Here is a 17,208-nt window from a genome sequence, read left to right as displayed (position 1 = left end):
TGAAATTCACATTGTTATCCTATACGTTTTGCAGTTGTACTTGTTTATTAACATGCAACACCTATGTTACCACTACAGTCTGCAGCAGCTCCTAAACAGCTCCTGCAGGATCAATGTAATGTCTGGATCAGATTCATTATTCGCTGTATCCACCTGGGTTGCATAGCAGTTTCCACAGCATTCACGACTGTACCAACATAGTGAGGAGTCCTACATCATTTACTTGTAAATGTACATTAGTGCCTATATTCATTTGCAAATGACTCTAATTCGTTTAAATTATGCACTTCATTTGTTGCTGGTAATTAAAGCAAAACTAGTTTAATGCGTTTGTAGTCAGTGAGAGGCAGAATGAGGAATGAGAGTGGAGAAGACGATTCCTCGTTAAGAACAGCTCTACTTCGAAGCGGCTGGATTCACAATGTGTTTGGGCTCATTTGGATATTTTCTCTTTTTCCTCGGCCAACAAAACAAATATGAAAATTTGAGCTTGTCTCATAAATAGCTTACTATGTTAGCCAGAACTCACTTCCAAGCTGCCAAAATCCAGATAACACGACATATTCAAACAAAATAACACTGTGCAGTTAGACTTTGTGGATTGATATTTAAAAGGAGGGATCAAGAGAGTAAAAGGAACGTGTCACTGTCAATTAGCTTTTCAGTATATGTGAAATATAAAAATCCACAGAGGAGCAACAACTGAGCAACAGCACAACACAAACACATACCAACAACATCCAGTGAACTGAACAGGTTATAATAGAATTGCTGCAGTCAGAAGCAAAATATAAATATGTTTAAACATATATGTTTTACTCTCTAAAGAATACTTTATCTGCTTTAGACCTCCACATTTTTTTCAAATTGATCATCATTTACACTGAAAATAATAGAGACATCTAACACATCACAAGGCATCACAACAAGCTGAAGTGTGATGAGCCAAAAACCAAAGAGTGGAAGTAAGATGTAAAGTGATCCGTTGGCTCTGTGTATGAAATGGTTTATGTACATCTAGGAGGGATGGCTCAATGCACAGTGCCTTTTTCCTATGATGAACTATTTCTGTCTTGACTGCAGTAGTCTCCTCCAGGAGGTCTCAATATGCATGGGGCTTGAGTGGTCACTAAATGATTATCTGACTACCAATATTACAAGCCTAATATGCTATGGCCTTTGCAGTCACCCCAGATCATCCCACCTAGGAGAGGCTTAGGACCAAGGTGTCAGGCTAATGTATTTTTAGCATTTGAGAGACACAAATTTCATTATTAGAGGGTGAACAGCTTACGATGCACTTTCACACGTTGTGACCACACAAACTAGTTGTATCAAACTGTACTGTCCACAAACTACACTTGCATGCTCCAGGCAGACTTGACAACAACTACTTCTTTGTGATCCATGTGCATGTCTTCAAGCACGTATAATCCTGGCCTTAGACAGTGCTCTAAACCACCATCATCAAAATACCAACTAGGGAATAACCTTCAGAAGAATGGTGTTTCACCGATGCTAAAAAGCACTGAAGCTATTCTAGTGTTGCATGATGACCCAGCACCTCACTACGATGCTATATGGATTTTCCTTTAATCTGTCACCCATCCGTACACATTACTATATGTGTGCAATTGTGTTTAAAAGCTGTTCTTCCTCCTGTTTTCTTGCTCTTTCCTCATTTCTCCGGTGTATCCACCGAATTAATAATTCATAGAGAGAAAGTTCTGGCTCTACATAGTTGGGACCAAACAGATCTCCCTCTGCACTTTGCTCTGACCCTGTTTTCTACATTCAACCCCATGTGTACCCCCTACATAAATTCAACCTGCAACCTTTAAGAGACAAAGATAGATTAAGCAAAACAATTATCATTTTTATCTCTTCATTTGGAGGGGATCTACAAAGTCTGTCTGTGGATCAGACTTTGTATTGCTGCATCAAGGAGCTACTAGAATGTGTTTATTGTGCCCTATTTAGACACTGAAATAGCTTCTTAACAGTAATGCAACAAGAACACAAACTGATTCGGCTGTAGGCCTACTTCAGGCAAGTGCAAACTGTCGAAGCAGCAGATTTCTTTTGTAAATGAAATTAACTTTGAAAAATTAATTGAAGGACAAGACTATGGTTAAAAGAAAAAAAGGGGGGTTAGAGACGGTTTTTACTGCGTGTGTTACCGGACTGCTCTCCTCGCTGGGCGTTCGAGGCTCCTGGTGGCTCGTCTCTGCTGTCTCAGAGTCCTGCTCTGACACTGTAACCAATCAAACAGCAGCACATTAACACGTTTCTTCTTACAACATGACATTGTCCTTTTCATTCTGTCTTCTCACTGTGGAAACATTGAAAACACACACACATACGCATCAACTAAATGTACTTACAAGCTTTACGTGTCTTTCGCGCAAGAGCAGCCGCCAACTCACTTTGCACCTATAAGAAAGAAGACTGAAGATGTTAGACCACAAAAACATACACAAACACATCTGGTGAACTATAACACAGTCCAGTTTTCATCTAATGTTTATCTCATTAGATGATGATGCTGTATTGACCCTGCCACACTGACCGTAGAAGTGAGTCTCTCAAGAGCTTTCATCTGAAGAATCTCACTGCAGATGTCCCTGTTACCTTCAGAGTCTTCCTCTGACCTTGGAGAGAGAGAAACACCTTTACTGGTAACTAACTGGTTCGTAAAATTTAAATAAAAAACCCCACAATGACAAAAGTTTCTTTTTAAAGTCCTCACTACACTGCCCCCTGGTTTAATAAGAAAGAACTACAGCCAGATCCAAATTGGTTCTATTCGTCTGAATAGCAGCGATGTTGGTACATCATCACTTTCCTATTTAATAAATTAAATAAGCTGACTTTTTTTGTGGTGGAACCTTATTATAATTTTACAGTGACTTCATTAAGGTGGCACAACAAGTTCTCAAACAACAACCGATGAGAAATCTCATTGTAAAATATCGTGAAAGTGCACAAGACTTTTTCGTGACTTTGTTTTACCTGTATTCAAAGTTGCCAATTACAATTAAATAGAAGTTTTGACATAATTGTTCTATAAAGCTGATTATGAATGCTAAACATTTTTAATGAAAATTAAATGAAAACATGACTGCTAAGGTGAATTCACGGGGAAAATCGTATTCCCTAAAGTTGTACCGACCCATCTGAGTTATCATCCTGTGTTTATAGTTCCTCAGGGCCTGCATGGTTTTGTATTAGGAACTTCTCATCGGCCCTTTCTCTTTTTCATGTGGTTTATGCAAAACAGCTCGGAGACACACCCTTCTGTTGAAGTTAAAGTGGCCTAGTTTGTGTGTGTGTAGGTACTGGCAGTGAGTACATCGGCTCACAATTTATATAGATGTGCAGCTCTTGTTGAGTTTTTTCTAAAAGTGCTCTGTGAATATATTTAGGTTTAACTTCATTTGTGTGTGTGTGTGTGTGTGTGTGTGTGTGTGTGTGTGTGTGTGTGTGCGTGTGTTTTGGGTAAACAGGCGGTTGTTTGGGGGTAAACTCTGCAGTATAACTCAGTAATAATACAAGATTGCACTGAGTTTGCCTTCAGTGGCGACACACTGCACCCGAGGGCCTCTCATCTAATATGTTCTCTTACAAAACCACTGTTTGAATTGGTCTCCCACATACTGCCTCACCCCCACATGACACACACATATATTCTCCCTGCCTCCAGCACACAAACACACACTCACGCACGTACACACACATGCCCCAATTTGCATACAATTTGGATTTTATCAACAGGTGCCGTAGGCACTTGTAATAGTTGTAGAGGAAAGAAGATGAAGCCCTGTGTGACTTTGTGTGTGTGCATTTGTGCTTGTGTGTGTGTCTACACTGTAATCTGATAAGAGAACGGTGGATGCAGAAGCAGGAGAGATGGTGATAACGCATAGCCTTCAGCCTGACACTTCAGCTTTGGCATAGACAGAGAGAGACAGAGGCAGGCAAGACATCAGATGCCTGGAAGGAGAGAAAACCTTTCCTTATAGCTTAATTGGTCAGAATTACTGGTTTCTGTTAACAAACTCAGTGGAACAATAGGAGCAAATTATTCATTTTTGTTTGTTTCATACTTTACATTTTTATTACCCATAAAATCTAGAAGCCCATTACAAAACAAAGTCTATTCTGAGCCATGATAAATGCTAAATTTATTCCAAACAGTGTCCTTAATTTTGTTTGCTGTTGTTCATTTGGTAATTTGGTGACTCACCATGAGCCTGAATGCACCAGAGCTGAAAAAGAGGTGCAGTAGGAGGTGTGTCACCGGTCATTAAACAACACAAAGCAGAAATTGATACGAGATTATGATGATGGGTCACCTCCTTGTTCAAATTGTATCAGAGTGCACGGCACAAAGAGCAATCTTTGAAACAGAGATCTTCGGTCAGAATAATACAACTACATAACGTAGACACTGCGCACACGCATGTAGCCATGATCTGAATTTTTCTAGTCTAACAACAAAATAAAGGCTTTTCAACGGACTGCGACAGACTGAGTGTGAATCATAAGGAGGACGTGTTCTCTGGAATAACCTCCTCTCTAGCTAAAACCCTTCGCTATTCTGCTAGACTGGCTTTTTTGGCTTTACTCGCCTCCCTTTTAAAATAGAGAGGGCTATAGATCGTCTAGTGTAGTACCAGAGGACTATGCAAAGCAAGCAAGTACGTTTTCCCCTCTCAGGCGAACGGTGGCATATTTTAGCTCCTGGCAAGTCTGCCTCTCCTGCACAGTGCAGAGAACAGCGTTTTTCCACAGACAGGGAAACCAGCAAAATAATTGTTATTGACAACCACCTCATACATCACACAGTAAAGTGTGTATATGGACTATGGGTTACAGTATATGAAATACACAGTGTCATGCAGGATAAGAAAGGGATCCAGTGTCTAATAAATTGTTATTTTTGAAACATTTCCTCCTTTTGTCACTTTTAGTGTTGCTTGTGATCTCAACTTATTAACTTTTTAAGCAGTTGACACAATATTGTGTAAATTGTTAAACTACTGTAGTGTAGATTGAGTTGTACTGCACTCCATAATATTCAAAATGTAATGTTTAGTTTAAATCCTTAAATGTAAATGTAGCAGAGCTTATTATACTGAGTTATGTCACACTGGGAAGATGCTCATATGCATGTCGCTGTGTCATGGGATTTGGCAGCTGTATGCAGTTGATATTCAGTGCATGAGATATATTGATGTTCACATCTAGAGTACCCAAGACATTTCTATATAAGCAAGATTTACTCTTTATGTAATGGGAGGTAAAGCGTTTGGAAAAAGAATGATGCCAATCTCAATTTTTTTTAATTGCTGTTGTCAAAAAAAGCTCATTAAATGAAAACGTCACTGACTTAATCAAAGAAAGATTCTTGTATGACAATATTGGATTCGCTCATGTCGCAAGTTTAAACTTGCAATCTGCCTGAAACCATGACATTCCTGTCAATTTATAACAGCGAAAACTAACAATGAACTGACAAATCTCAGTGATGAAAATGTGCCTGAGAGCGTGTCATGTTGCTGAGACGCAGAGGTCCTTGGAGACAGAGTGACAGTGCTGGCGTTAACTGAATGATATTGAATGAAAGTAGTAAACCTCTTCTACACATGATGCACCAGAGCAAGCCCATTTAATTAGAGACGTGTCCTTCTTTTGCTTTACTGAAGCAGCAATCACTCAATGGTCAGCTCAGGCTGTGCAGCCAGTATCGTTTTAATTGTTCTCTTGTTAGATTAAACGGTAAAACACATGACGCAACGGTTCATGGGAGGCAGTCACACCAGACTGCAATTTAAAATTTTGCTGCAGCATCTTTTTTTAAATATGCATTATGTAATGTTAGGTGATGTTTTATTACAGTTACAAAGAGAATCAATATCAACTGAGTCATATATTTAACAATTCATCAGCTCACTTTGAAGCAACTAGTAGAGTAACGTCAGCTATTTTCGGCTACAAATATTCTCTAAGAGGGCCAGAGGATGTAAGAAAGAGAGAAAGACAGAGAGAAATAGCCTGCAGAGAAATGACGCGACAGGCAAAGACAGACACAAAGCAACAGAGTCAAAGTAGCAGTGCGAGAATCCTGAATGGAAAATCTCATTTTTATCTGGTCTATAAAAACTAAATTGCTTCATTTTATTCAGATGCAGTTTCCAAAAGAAAATCTACAATCTATTTGAGCCAATATGGCACTACATCCATATTGATTCTTAGGACAGACATATTTACAGTCTTTTAAATATAAATGAGTGATTCAGCATGTTAAATATGCAATGAATTTCTTTTTCTTTCTCAAATCAAATTTATAAACTCTTCCAGCACCTGGTAGGAGTCTGAGTGCACATGTCGTGCATTATTATGTATAGAAAATAACCATACCTACAATGCAATACATGATAGTCACATTCAAATATGACATTCAATTCCCCCCGACTGTCTTTTTGTCTCTCTAATGTCTCTAAATGCACCTTTTGATGTTGTTACTCAGAATTTCCTAGGCATGTTCCCTTGTTCCTTCGCACAAACACACACTGGTCCCTGCTTTTGTCTGACTGACACATCGAGTTCGGTAGCAGCCTCGACAGGAACCCCACACACGGAGCAACAAAGCAGGGAACTCTGGATGACACCGCTCTGCATGTTTGTTTCTGTATGCGTAAGCATGCATCAGAGCTCATCTCGCATATTTGAGCGATCGCATCATGCATCAGCTTGTGTGCAAAGGCGAAGGCTGATTTTTTTCTAGGGCTGCGGAGGTGTGTGCGCCAGCAACTGGATGCGTCTCTCACATAAGCAGATTGGGGATTTGAAACAGTGAATAGAGATTAAGTTCCTTGTTGGGATTTGAGGAAAATCTTGGACAGCGTGTGTATTTGAGTTGCAAGGTCAGATATGTACTTGCAAGGATTGCAACATTTCCGCCAAGTCAAACACAGTCACATGTCTCTTTGCACAGTACATCAAATAGACAAATGGCCTCAATCTCTAATATAAACCGGAAACCTGTCGCTTCAGCTTCGATATTTTATTAGTGCAACAAGCTTCCACTTCAGGTCAGTGGAGCTGTGGTATCTGTCACTAAGATTCTAGCAACAGATCCTTTAAGTCCTGTAAGTTGTGAGGTGGGGGTCCCCATGGATCGGACACGTGCCATATGGTTACCGAGCAGAACATTGCCCGAAGCTTCACACTGCCTCCGTGTGCATCCTGTTGCCAGGACGCACACGTACCCGGCCATCCACATGATTCATCAAACCAGGCCACTTTCTTTCGTTGCCTGGTTCTGATGTTCACACGCCCATTGTTGGCATTTTCAAACTGAGGACAGGATCAGGACAGGCATCCACCTTTCCATCAGAACTAACACTAAATCTGTTTGCAATTTGACCTACAGTAATGCGTCTGTTGAATTGGACCACACAACTCAGTCTTCGCTCCCCACATGCATCTGTGACCCTTGGCCAGCCATGGCCATATCGCTGGTTTACCGCTGTTCGTTCCTTGGACCACTGCAGAATCGTCATGACAATTTTGGACCTCATCAAACTCACTCAATTCCTTACGCTTTCCCATTTTTTCTGCTTTTCTAGGAGATCAACATTGAGGACAAAATGTTCCCTTGTTTCCCAATATAGTCCACCCACTAACATGTATCATAATGAATGTTATTCCTGAGCAGTGTATTTATTCATGAATTTTTGTATCTTTTATTCAAAATTTTATCTGCAAGAAAATATTTGAGGCCAATACTTAAAATACTATTTATGAATTATAAGTGATTCAGATTTACAACATAATCTTTCCAATACATAGTGTGCATTTCTATAAATCCATACATGATCAGATTTTACTGGACACTTACGGACTATTGGCTCCACCTCCTGAGCGGAATTGGACATATGGAGCTAGTTGTAGGAGGAGCTTAACAGCCTCTGGCCACTCCCCCTCATTGTAACGAAATTCACAGGAGGGAGAGTCACACTCCTCAAAGCTGAACTGGTAGTAAGAGTTGGAGTCTGAAAACACCACCCGCTGGTCCACTGGAGAGACAACAAATAGAAACACATACACTGTGATGAAAGAGAAGCAATGGCACCTTTTAAAGCACAATTGCTGGCAGCATGCTTAAAGGGGGCTTCTTTTGTATCAGAACCATGTTGTCTCATTAAGCGTGTAATATATAATTAATAGTTCAAGTGTATAAATATGATCAAAGATTGTTATGCCTAAATCACAATCAAAGCTAACAATCAGTCAGGTACGCGCTCAAGCGTTTCTCAACAGAAGTTGCCATGTGGCACGTTGCTGTTCTGTTTATTGATTATTATTTAGTGCAATCTTTGTGGAGATAAACATTATACACTCAGTGGCCACTTTATCAGATACACATTTTAAACTACTGAATTTAAAACAGCCTCAAATTGAGGAAGAAAGTTGATTTAAGTGACTTTCAACGAGACACGGTTGTTGGTGCCAGAAAGGCTGAAATGAGTATTTCAGAAACTATCGATCTACTGGGATTCTCCCACACAACCATCTTTGGAGTTTACACAAAATGGCCATGAAAGAGAAAATATTTAGTGAGTGGCAGTTCTCTGGGTGAAAATATGAGGTCAGTGGAAAAAGACAAGAGTGCTTTAAGCTGATAGGGAGACAACACTCAAAAAAACACTCAATAACGCAAAGTATGCAAAAAGAATCTCTAAACACAACATATCGAAACTTGAGTTGCACATGGGCCACAGCAGCAGAAAACCACACCGAGTGCCAAGAAAAGAAACTGAGGCCTGAGTCACACAAACTCGCCAAAACTGGACAATAGAAGATGTGGGTCTGACGAGTCTCAATTTGTGCTACAACATTGAAAAGAAAAACATGACTCCATCCAGGCTTGTGTCAACAGATCAAGCTGCTGGTGGAGGTTTTGGAGCATTTGAAGCTTGGGTTCCTTAGTTCCAACTGAGCATCGTTGAACACCAGAGTCTACTCACGTTTTGTTTCTGATCATGTCCACCAGATCTCAGTCCAATAGAGCACCTTTGGGATGTGGTGGAACGGGAAATTTGGATTGTGTATGTGCAACCGACAAATGTGCAGCAACTGTGATGCTGTCATGTCAACTTGGACCAAAATCTCTAGGGAATGTTTCCGGCACTTTGATGAATATGTACCATGAGGAATTAAGGCAGTTCTGTAGGCAAATAGGTGTCCTGGTAATAGTAAGTGATCCCTAATAATGTGGCCAGCAAGTGTATATATTATAATATCTACAGCGGTAAAGCCTTCTAGAAGAAAGCATCAAACAAACAAAAAAGGCTGTCACACTCTTAAAACAACCACCAGGAAGCAAATTATTTAAGCCACGCTGATTTGATTTTTATGTTTAACAGCTATTTAAACAACAACTGTGCCCACTGTAAATGTATTCTGTGTGGGTGAAATCCACACGGAGTGAAGTCTAGACAAGTACTGATGTGAGTCAACGCCTTCATGTGAGTTGTTACCTCCGCCAAAGAGGAGGAGGTGTGATTGGCCTGGTTTGTCTGTTCGTTTGTTTGTTAGCATGATTGCTCATAAAGTTTTGTATAGATTTGCATGAAAATGTAACCAGAGATGTGGCTCGAGGCAGTTTAGTCAATCCACATCTGAATCAAAGAATTCCTGGCAGGATTATTTACGACTGCGAGTTAAAACAAAACTGAACATCATATCACCACAGATCCATAAAACATTTGAAGAAATTTGGAGACATTATTTTGATTTTCAAGTCAATATCACAAACTCATTCAATTCCAGATATCTTGGATTCAGGGACTCAAGGCACACATGGTGCAGGTGGAATTTTAGCAGAGGTGCACAGTGTGGGAATTTTTCCTCATATCGAATTAGTACTGACAAAAACGAATGAGCACTTCTAAGTTGTAGTTAACGAGCAGAGACACAGCAGACAGAGTCGAAGTCCTTTTATGAGTAACTGTGGATTAGCCAGACTGATGAACTGCACCTGAACACAACTGTTCATCCTCTGAAGAAACATTTACTGCCTTTAAAAGATGAATTTACAAAGATGAAGAATGCAAACAAATGTTTATATTACCCCGTTACTAGTCCACTTACACCCAGGCACAGCGGGGTATGAATGGAGCAGTCTGATATTAGATTAACAGACTCGTAGATGTGTCAGTGCTTAGCAGGGTGTTGTTAACAGGGAGATGTTTTGGGGAGAATAATTATTGAGATTATTCGGGTTATTGGGGGCTTCAGTGTAATTTAATTGTTGGAAGTTTTATCTCAGAGAGCTAATTCTGATAGTTCATTTGACAAGATCTTAATTTAAAATCAGGTTGAATCAGAAAATGAAGCTTTTTATATTACTTTGTTTTGTTTGGAACTGGTATCTCTAAAGATGTGTAGATTGTTGTTGAAGGTGACTGTGAATGTTAAAATGCAGTACACTCCGCAGGCATGGTCGGTGTTTGTGCGTGTATGTGTTTTTACCAGACAGCAGGACTCCCAGCTCCAGCAGCACCTGCCAGACACGCACAGCGGTAGTCCGACAGCGCACATACACACATTGCTCACACAGCCACTGCACCAGCTCCACTCCCACATAGCTACGCCTGTTAAAATACACAAATGAAGATTTTCAGCACACAAATATGGCTACACAGTGTTAGCATGCATAATACATACACACACACACACTCATATGCTATTCTTCCCTTGGCACACAGTTTGTCATTCTTATTTAGTCAATACCCATTGATTATTCATTAGTTCTCTGTAAGCCTTTTCCTCCAAAACACTGAACTATTCCCATCTGCGTTCCCTCAAATAAACTCCTCGTCCATGTGTGCTTCTAAATGCGTTTGTCTGACTGTACGTGCAATGATTGTTAAGAGTATCTATTTATTATTTCCCCAAGATGTTTGGACTGATTTTACATACATTTCAGTGTAACGTTACATGCCCCATTGTAGTACATGTATTCCCAGACTACCTTGTGCTTCACTGCAAAACATCTACATCCTGCTTAGTTCGTCACAGAGCAAAAACAAGTTGAGCGACCAATAAGGATGGAGCACAAGAGTGACTGTGAGTCAGTGTATATGCTTCACTGGACTCATCGATTCAGGTCTGCACAAAGACACGCAAATAGACAGAGACAAGTGTACCGTATGATTCTGGCCAGGTGTATCTTGTCCTTCGCTGGGTACGGTCCATGTGACAAGAAAGCATTCCTCACAGCCCGACCAGCACATGGAAAACTCTGGGAACAAGACTGATATAGAAACAATAACATAAAAATAGTGTTATAATGTTAAAACCTGCGAACTTAAAAACTAAAAAAGGACTAAATGCCAAAACTCTCAGTATTGGTTTAAACATGAATTTTTAAGTATAACAAGCTAATGTGGCTACATGCAGCTGTCATTGACTGGCTCACAAGGACAGCTCGATTTCTTTCCCCCTCAGGAACTGAACATTGACCGTCTACACGCTCAGCAATAATCCTGCTATTGATGCTACCGTAAATAAGACCGTATTTCAATTAAGCTGGTTACATGGGCTGTTTGTTCTGTTCTATTCATATTCCCTGTTACATTCAGCAGAGTGAGGCTCACTTAGAAGCTGATGAGGCTCCACTCACATTATGTTACAACATTAGAGACTCTCTTTATGTCCCTATCCCATCTTTTTTATGTAGTGCAGCTTTGTGGCTGCTGTGTACACAGGTTTTTCATAATAGATAAGTCACTAGGCAGTACACATGGTACCTGAAGAGTCCTATATATATAATGCATATAATGGCATTATAAAAAGATGAGAAGAAGCATGAACACCGTGAGAGGATTTCTTCACTTTGACTCAAAGAGAATTTTTATAAGTTTTGATGGTTAAAAAATCAGGATCACTTTGACTCTTTTTGGCTAGAACTCACAAATTTTGTAAAAGTAACCAATTTTCACAAAGACAATCCACTAGGACAGAACAATGACATTTTAACGTTTCATAACCAAGGTTTAATGCTGTGCCTGGACAGACCTGGGTGTAAACAGCAACTTTAATAATTGTCATCATATTATCATGCAAAGGTAAGAGCAGAAAACCAGAACATCAGTGTTAGACAAGTTCATCAGGCTCACAAAGGCTCCATCAAAGTTACAGGTTATTCTTGTGCGTGAAGTGTAGCACACTGTTATATCCAAGACAACTGAATTTAGTTAACCACTAAATGAAGGTTCAGGAGTATTATGAGTCCATGGTCAATGGTAACCACGCCAAATAAAGAATGGAAATATGTAAATGCATCAGCATGCCGTAGCATTGACCATATTACCATATTACAGGCAACAACCGTGCCTTACTAATGTGCGACCCAACCAATAGGACAACACTCTCCATAACAACGTGGAAAAGCAACATTTCAACAAGTTATTACATCATTTGGTGTTTCAGTAAGTTATTTATTATCATTTTATGCAAAACTTGTTAACATCAAGACCTGCCATCAATAGTTTGAACTGAATATTGTTCAGTACATCAGGAGCAAGAATTTGATGAAATGGAAAGTAGTGTGCATGAAAGTAATACTGTGAAACTGAGGACCCATTAGGTGACCACTGTGTGAAAGTTTGCTTACATTCTAAATAATACTACAGGAGTAGTTCATTTGTCCTTTGACCAGACGAGGTAAAAAGTATTGGAAAAGGAACATTTAAAGTGGTTTGAAGTCTGAGTTAATTTCCTAATTAACTGAAACTTTGGTTATGTTTAATATGAACATTTACTACCGTGATAGTAGATTTTTGAAAAAAACAAACAAACAAACAAACAAAAAGCAAAAACACAACAGGACCCCTTTAACTTTAAGGTACTAGCTTGTGGTTGTTCATCAAACTATAAAGGAAGAATTTTAAAATTTCTAAACTCGAAGCAGAATTTCTGATCATTATTGGGGGCGGGCAAAGTAATGTCATCAAAGCCTGCGAAACGAATAGCCTCAGTTCATCCATACTCACAAGGCCCAAAGTTGTAAGGTGGAGATCAGTCTTAACTGTCTGACTAATAATCATCATCTAAACTAACCCGCCAGGTTTATTGATTAGTCTAGCTTTCAGTTACCAGATTCAGTTAGTTTTCACCTCCTGTTTGTTAGACAAACTTCATAGCAAGATTTAAAATGGCCTAGCAAAGACTGCAGCTTCTTCTTTCAAAGATCTCCTTGCATAGGTGTTCATGGAAAGGTTTTCAGAGTTGTAATGCTTTAGGCACTACATCAGATGTTGTGTATGGAGACTTCATTAAGTATATAATGACATACAGCCAATAAAAAATACAAAGTACTGAGGGGCAAAACAACCTGGCAGGTACAAACATTTTTTGGCACAAGTAACAGATTTGCTTTTGAATACACCAAAGCTCCTCCTCAGATGTTGATTTCTTTGCTTTACTTTTTCTTTCTTTGGCTCTTTTTTCCCCGGTGTTGAAAGGAAAACTTCTCCTGTGTGATATTTAATCTTTGAGGTCTTCAGAGTGCTGTACACACACATATTTGAATTTCAAATTAACGCTGTGTGTGTATGTGTGTGTGCACGCGTCTGTGTAGTTGGTGAAATTAGCCTGGAAAAACCCTCAGGTAATATCCCCACTGATGTAATTTGTGTTGGGATTAAACAAACACACTTTTGCTTGACAGCAAAACTAAAAGTATGACATCACTTTCATGTGTGCGAGTGTTCCCTTACCTTATGTACAGCAGGTCCAGTGCTTGGTCCGGGGATAGTGTCAGGTGATTGCTGTTGAAACACAAAACACAAGCCATCAGAGCCAAAACACACAAAATGACACACACAGAGTAAATACACTAAACAAACATGAGTGAGGTGAGTGAGGCCAGTTTTACCATTCCCAAACGACTAGGTTTTGTTTAAGCTTACTTTCCAGTCGATTGGGTGCTTTCATGCTAACACCTGTTACTGCAATAAACCTAATAAACCTCAAGAACATGGCTATTAATTTATCTAATAAAAATATCACAATCTGCTTATTTAAACAGAAGCGTTTTCTCTCTGACATTAAACCTGGAAAACTACAGCAGTTCAAATCCTGAGCAATATAATTCCAACTGCCAGCTCACTTATCACATCGTAACAATGACACTACAATAAATCCTTTCTTCTTACCACCATCATGACACCATTTTACAGCATTTGCCTTAGGTGTATCTACTGCACCTCTACTTCCCCAATCAGAAAATAAGCTGTTAATCTTTATGGATTATTATGGCGCCAGGGAAGGAAGATAACAGTGTTGAGACCGTGTTGACACACTAGCCCTAAAATAGATTAAACTTGATAGTAATTGTTAGATCAAGTAGACCGCAAACGAACTTCATAGAGACCACAGTTTCTGTTCCACTCTAGTGTGTACAGTATGATGTCATTTCCTAACTCCTTGTCTTGCTTCCTAAGAGCCCCATTTGAGTGGGTCTTAACAGTTAATGACTCCTTGTGGTTTAAAAATACAACAACTGGTAATTTTTTATGTTCCTTTTCAAAGAATAAAGACCCCTTTGTATATGAGGTACAGAGGTTAATTTAATAAATTTATTAAACCACCTGTAATAAGCTACAAAAAAAACCCAAGCTAAAATGTTTTATACCCATACTGGACATCTTTGAGAAGTCAGGAATTAATCAAGCATAACATTCAACCAGTAGAATAATAATTTAAAAAAACTGTAATTTACCACCTTAATCCAAAAAAATGCTTTACTATATGCTTTACATTTTACTGTATAACAGTAAACTCCCATTTGTAGTACAACCTGACTAAACCAACTATGAAAACATTTGCTCTAATGCAGTCTTTACTGCAGATATGTAGCCAGTACTTAATATTAGTTTTGCAAAAGCACCTCGCTACAATGATTGTAAAAAAACGTGTTACTTTATCCATAACCTGTTACTATTCACCTCCCCCAGTCTTTGACAAAGCTTGTTCAACACTTGAGAGAACAAAAAACCTTTGTTAACAGTGACCAGCAGAAAATAAATAAAGTCAAAATGAAAAATCTCTACAAATATTTCTCATTCAAGCACAGATACTAAGGACAGGATGACCATTTTCATAAACATTAACTCCACTTTATAATGCCACACCTAAATCATCACTGGTGTAGCCCGGGGTTTTTCGAAGTTAACTCTTCAGTTATAGAAAAATCACCTCTCTCTAAACAAGATGTGGTAAGAGACTTTAGCTTAAACAAGCTTCTACCTGCCAGGTGAAGTGGCTGTCTTATTCGTTTTTATCTCAAATAACTCAGCTCAGACAGAAGAAATTAGGTATTTGCCACTTCAAATAGAGCAAAGGTGTTACTAATAATGTGAATGATGCCTTCATTATACTCAAGTCCCACTAAGTCATGACTTTGTCATAGTGTAAAAGCAACTCGAGGTAACTATTGCTCTGAAGGGGCACTATGTAAAGTACTGTGTAGTCTTCAGTTACCCTCATTTCTTTACATTTTGCTAGATAAAAATACATGACAGAAATAGATGCAGTGATTTATCAAAACGTGTGCATACAGAGAAATACAGTACACTACAGTTCTAACAAGCTTGAAAAATCAATATTTGGTATGGCCACCTTTATCCTTCAATACAGCCTGAGTCTTCAGGGATAGCTCAGTAGAAAGACATTCAAAGCTGCTCTTTGGATTTTTTCTGCCCTTTGTTCTGTTCTCTGTCAACATGATCCCACACTGCTTCAGCAGTGTTGAGGTTCAGGCTCCGGAGAGGCCAATCCACAACTGATTTTGATTTCTGTGTTGCACTGTGTGCTTTTCTATCCAGGTATGCAAAACCTTACGGCACTTTTCTGCTTTCATACCTCAAACTATTTTGACACGATCCCCACCACCACTGGCTAAAACACAGCTCTAAACTATCGCAGAGCTCCCTTGTTACAGATGGCTGTAGACACAAACTCTCTCCTGACCACCTCCATACACAGTTAAGATGATTTGAACCAGAAACTTCAAATTCGTCACCCTATATGACCTGTTGCCATCTGTTAAATCCAGTGCTTGTGTAACAGGACAAAATGAATGCAAAAATACAGGAGAGCATTAAAGCAAAACCTGCTGTCTGTGTTGGATTTTTGAAAGCTTATTTTCCAGTACACAAAGGTCCTGTAAGTGGTCACTATATTACCATGTCATGCAAAAATACCCAGCTTAAACAGTTTTGATGAGAAGAATTCATTTGGCTAGTTATTGCATTTTGTTCCATCAGGAAATTGCATGGTGGATTAAAATCTGACTGCACTCTTCTGCATTCACTTCCCTCAGTTTCACTCAACTGTGGTACCCCTCTCCTAATCTCCACTGTTAGTAAAACTGAATAGAGACACATCCCATATAAATATTATAGTTGCTGCCAGACACAATTTATAAAGATTTTCTTTCAAATTTAACAATAACAATTTTTCTTCTAGTGGTTTAAAAAAAATAGGACAATTTAGCATCATTATCAGTTGATCTGGGGTAAGAAAATATCACATACTAGTATTTGCTTTTAAAATGCTTTGGTAGTACTCTCGAGATAAAACAGAAACTGCAGGGTTGTATTAGAATGACAATCACGTTGCCATCATTCATTAAAAAGAGACAGATAAGAACCTTCTGAAACATGAGTGCAACTGGTCTGGGAGCTCAGTCAGTGAAGCAGGATCACTGACAGAGTTGTGGGTTTGACTCTCAGCAGAAACCTCTGCAGTGAACTGAGCAACTGCAGGCAGTCGTTGCTGCCCTTAGCTTCTCGCTGGCTGGCGATACCAAACCACCAGATGAAAGCAGAGCGATTCAGAAACATTACCTGATCAAATGAAAAGCACCTAACTGTGGCAGACAGATCTAGATGAAGAAATACAAATGTGATGATGTGCAAGACGAGGAAGAAAAGAGGAAGGCTGAACAATTGACATCAGTCTCTGAAAGTATGAGAGTATGACAGATGGAGAGGAAAAGAGATGAGGCAGTGAGAGACGGAGAGATCGTTTTAATTATAATCGTGAACGAGTGGTAGAGGGAACAAGACAGAGAGGGAGAGAAATGCTTGGCTGTGGCTTTGAGTTGCAAGAAAATGAAATAGAGTGGTG

At 39.2% G+C, this 17,208-nt stretch overlaps 1 protein-coding gene across 1 annotated transcript in view; it reads right to left on the bottom strand.

Annotated features, from left to right (window-relative positions):
* Nucleotides 1-17,208, bottom strand: part of rapgef5a (Rap guanine nucleotide exchange factor (GEF) 5a) — a 45,758-nt gene that overhangs the window by 20,388 nt on the left and 8,162 nt on the right. The window contains exons 2-8 of the mRNA XM_026155512.1: nucleotides 13,794-13,844; nucleotides 11,220-11,326; nucleotides 10,543-10,664; nucleotides 7,907-8,084; nucleotides 2,570-2,651; nucleotides 2,385-2,433; nucleotides 2,181-2,254 (exon numbers count right to left, since the gene is read on the bottom strand). Coding sequence (XP_026011297.1) covers nucleotides 2,181-2,254; nucleotides 2,385-2,433; nucleotides 2,570-2,651; nucleotides 7,907-8,084; nucleotides 10,543-10,664; nucleotides 11,220-11,326; nucleotides 13,794-13,844 — 663 coding nt within the window. The remainder of the gene's footprint in view (nucleotides 1-2,180; nucleotides 2,255-2,384; nucleotides 2,434-2,569; nucleotides 2,652-7,906; nucleotides 8,085-10,542; nucleotides 10,665-11,219; nucleotides 11,327-13,793; nucleotides 13,845-17,208) is intronic.

This window comes from Astatotilapia calliptera, chromosome 22 (assembly GCF_900246225.1).
Source record: "Astatotilapia calliptera chromosome 22, fAstCal1.2, whole genome shotgun sequence".
NCBI lineage: Eukaryota > Metazoa > Chordata > Actinopteri > Cichliformes > Cichlidae > Astatotilapia > Astatotilapia calliptera.
Note: the sequence above shows the minus strand (reverse complement) of the source record. Positions and strands in the feature narration are given on the sequence as shown.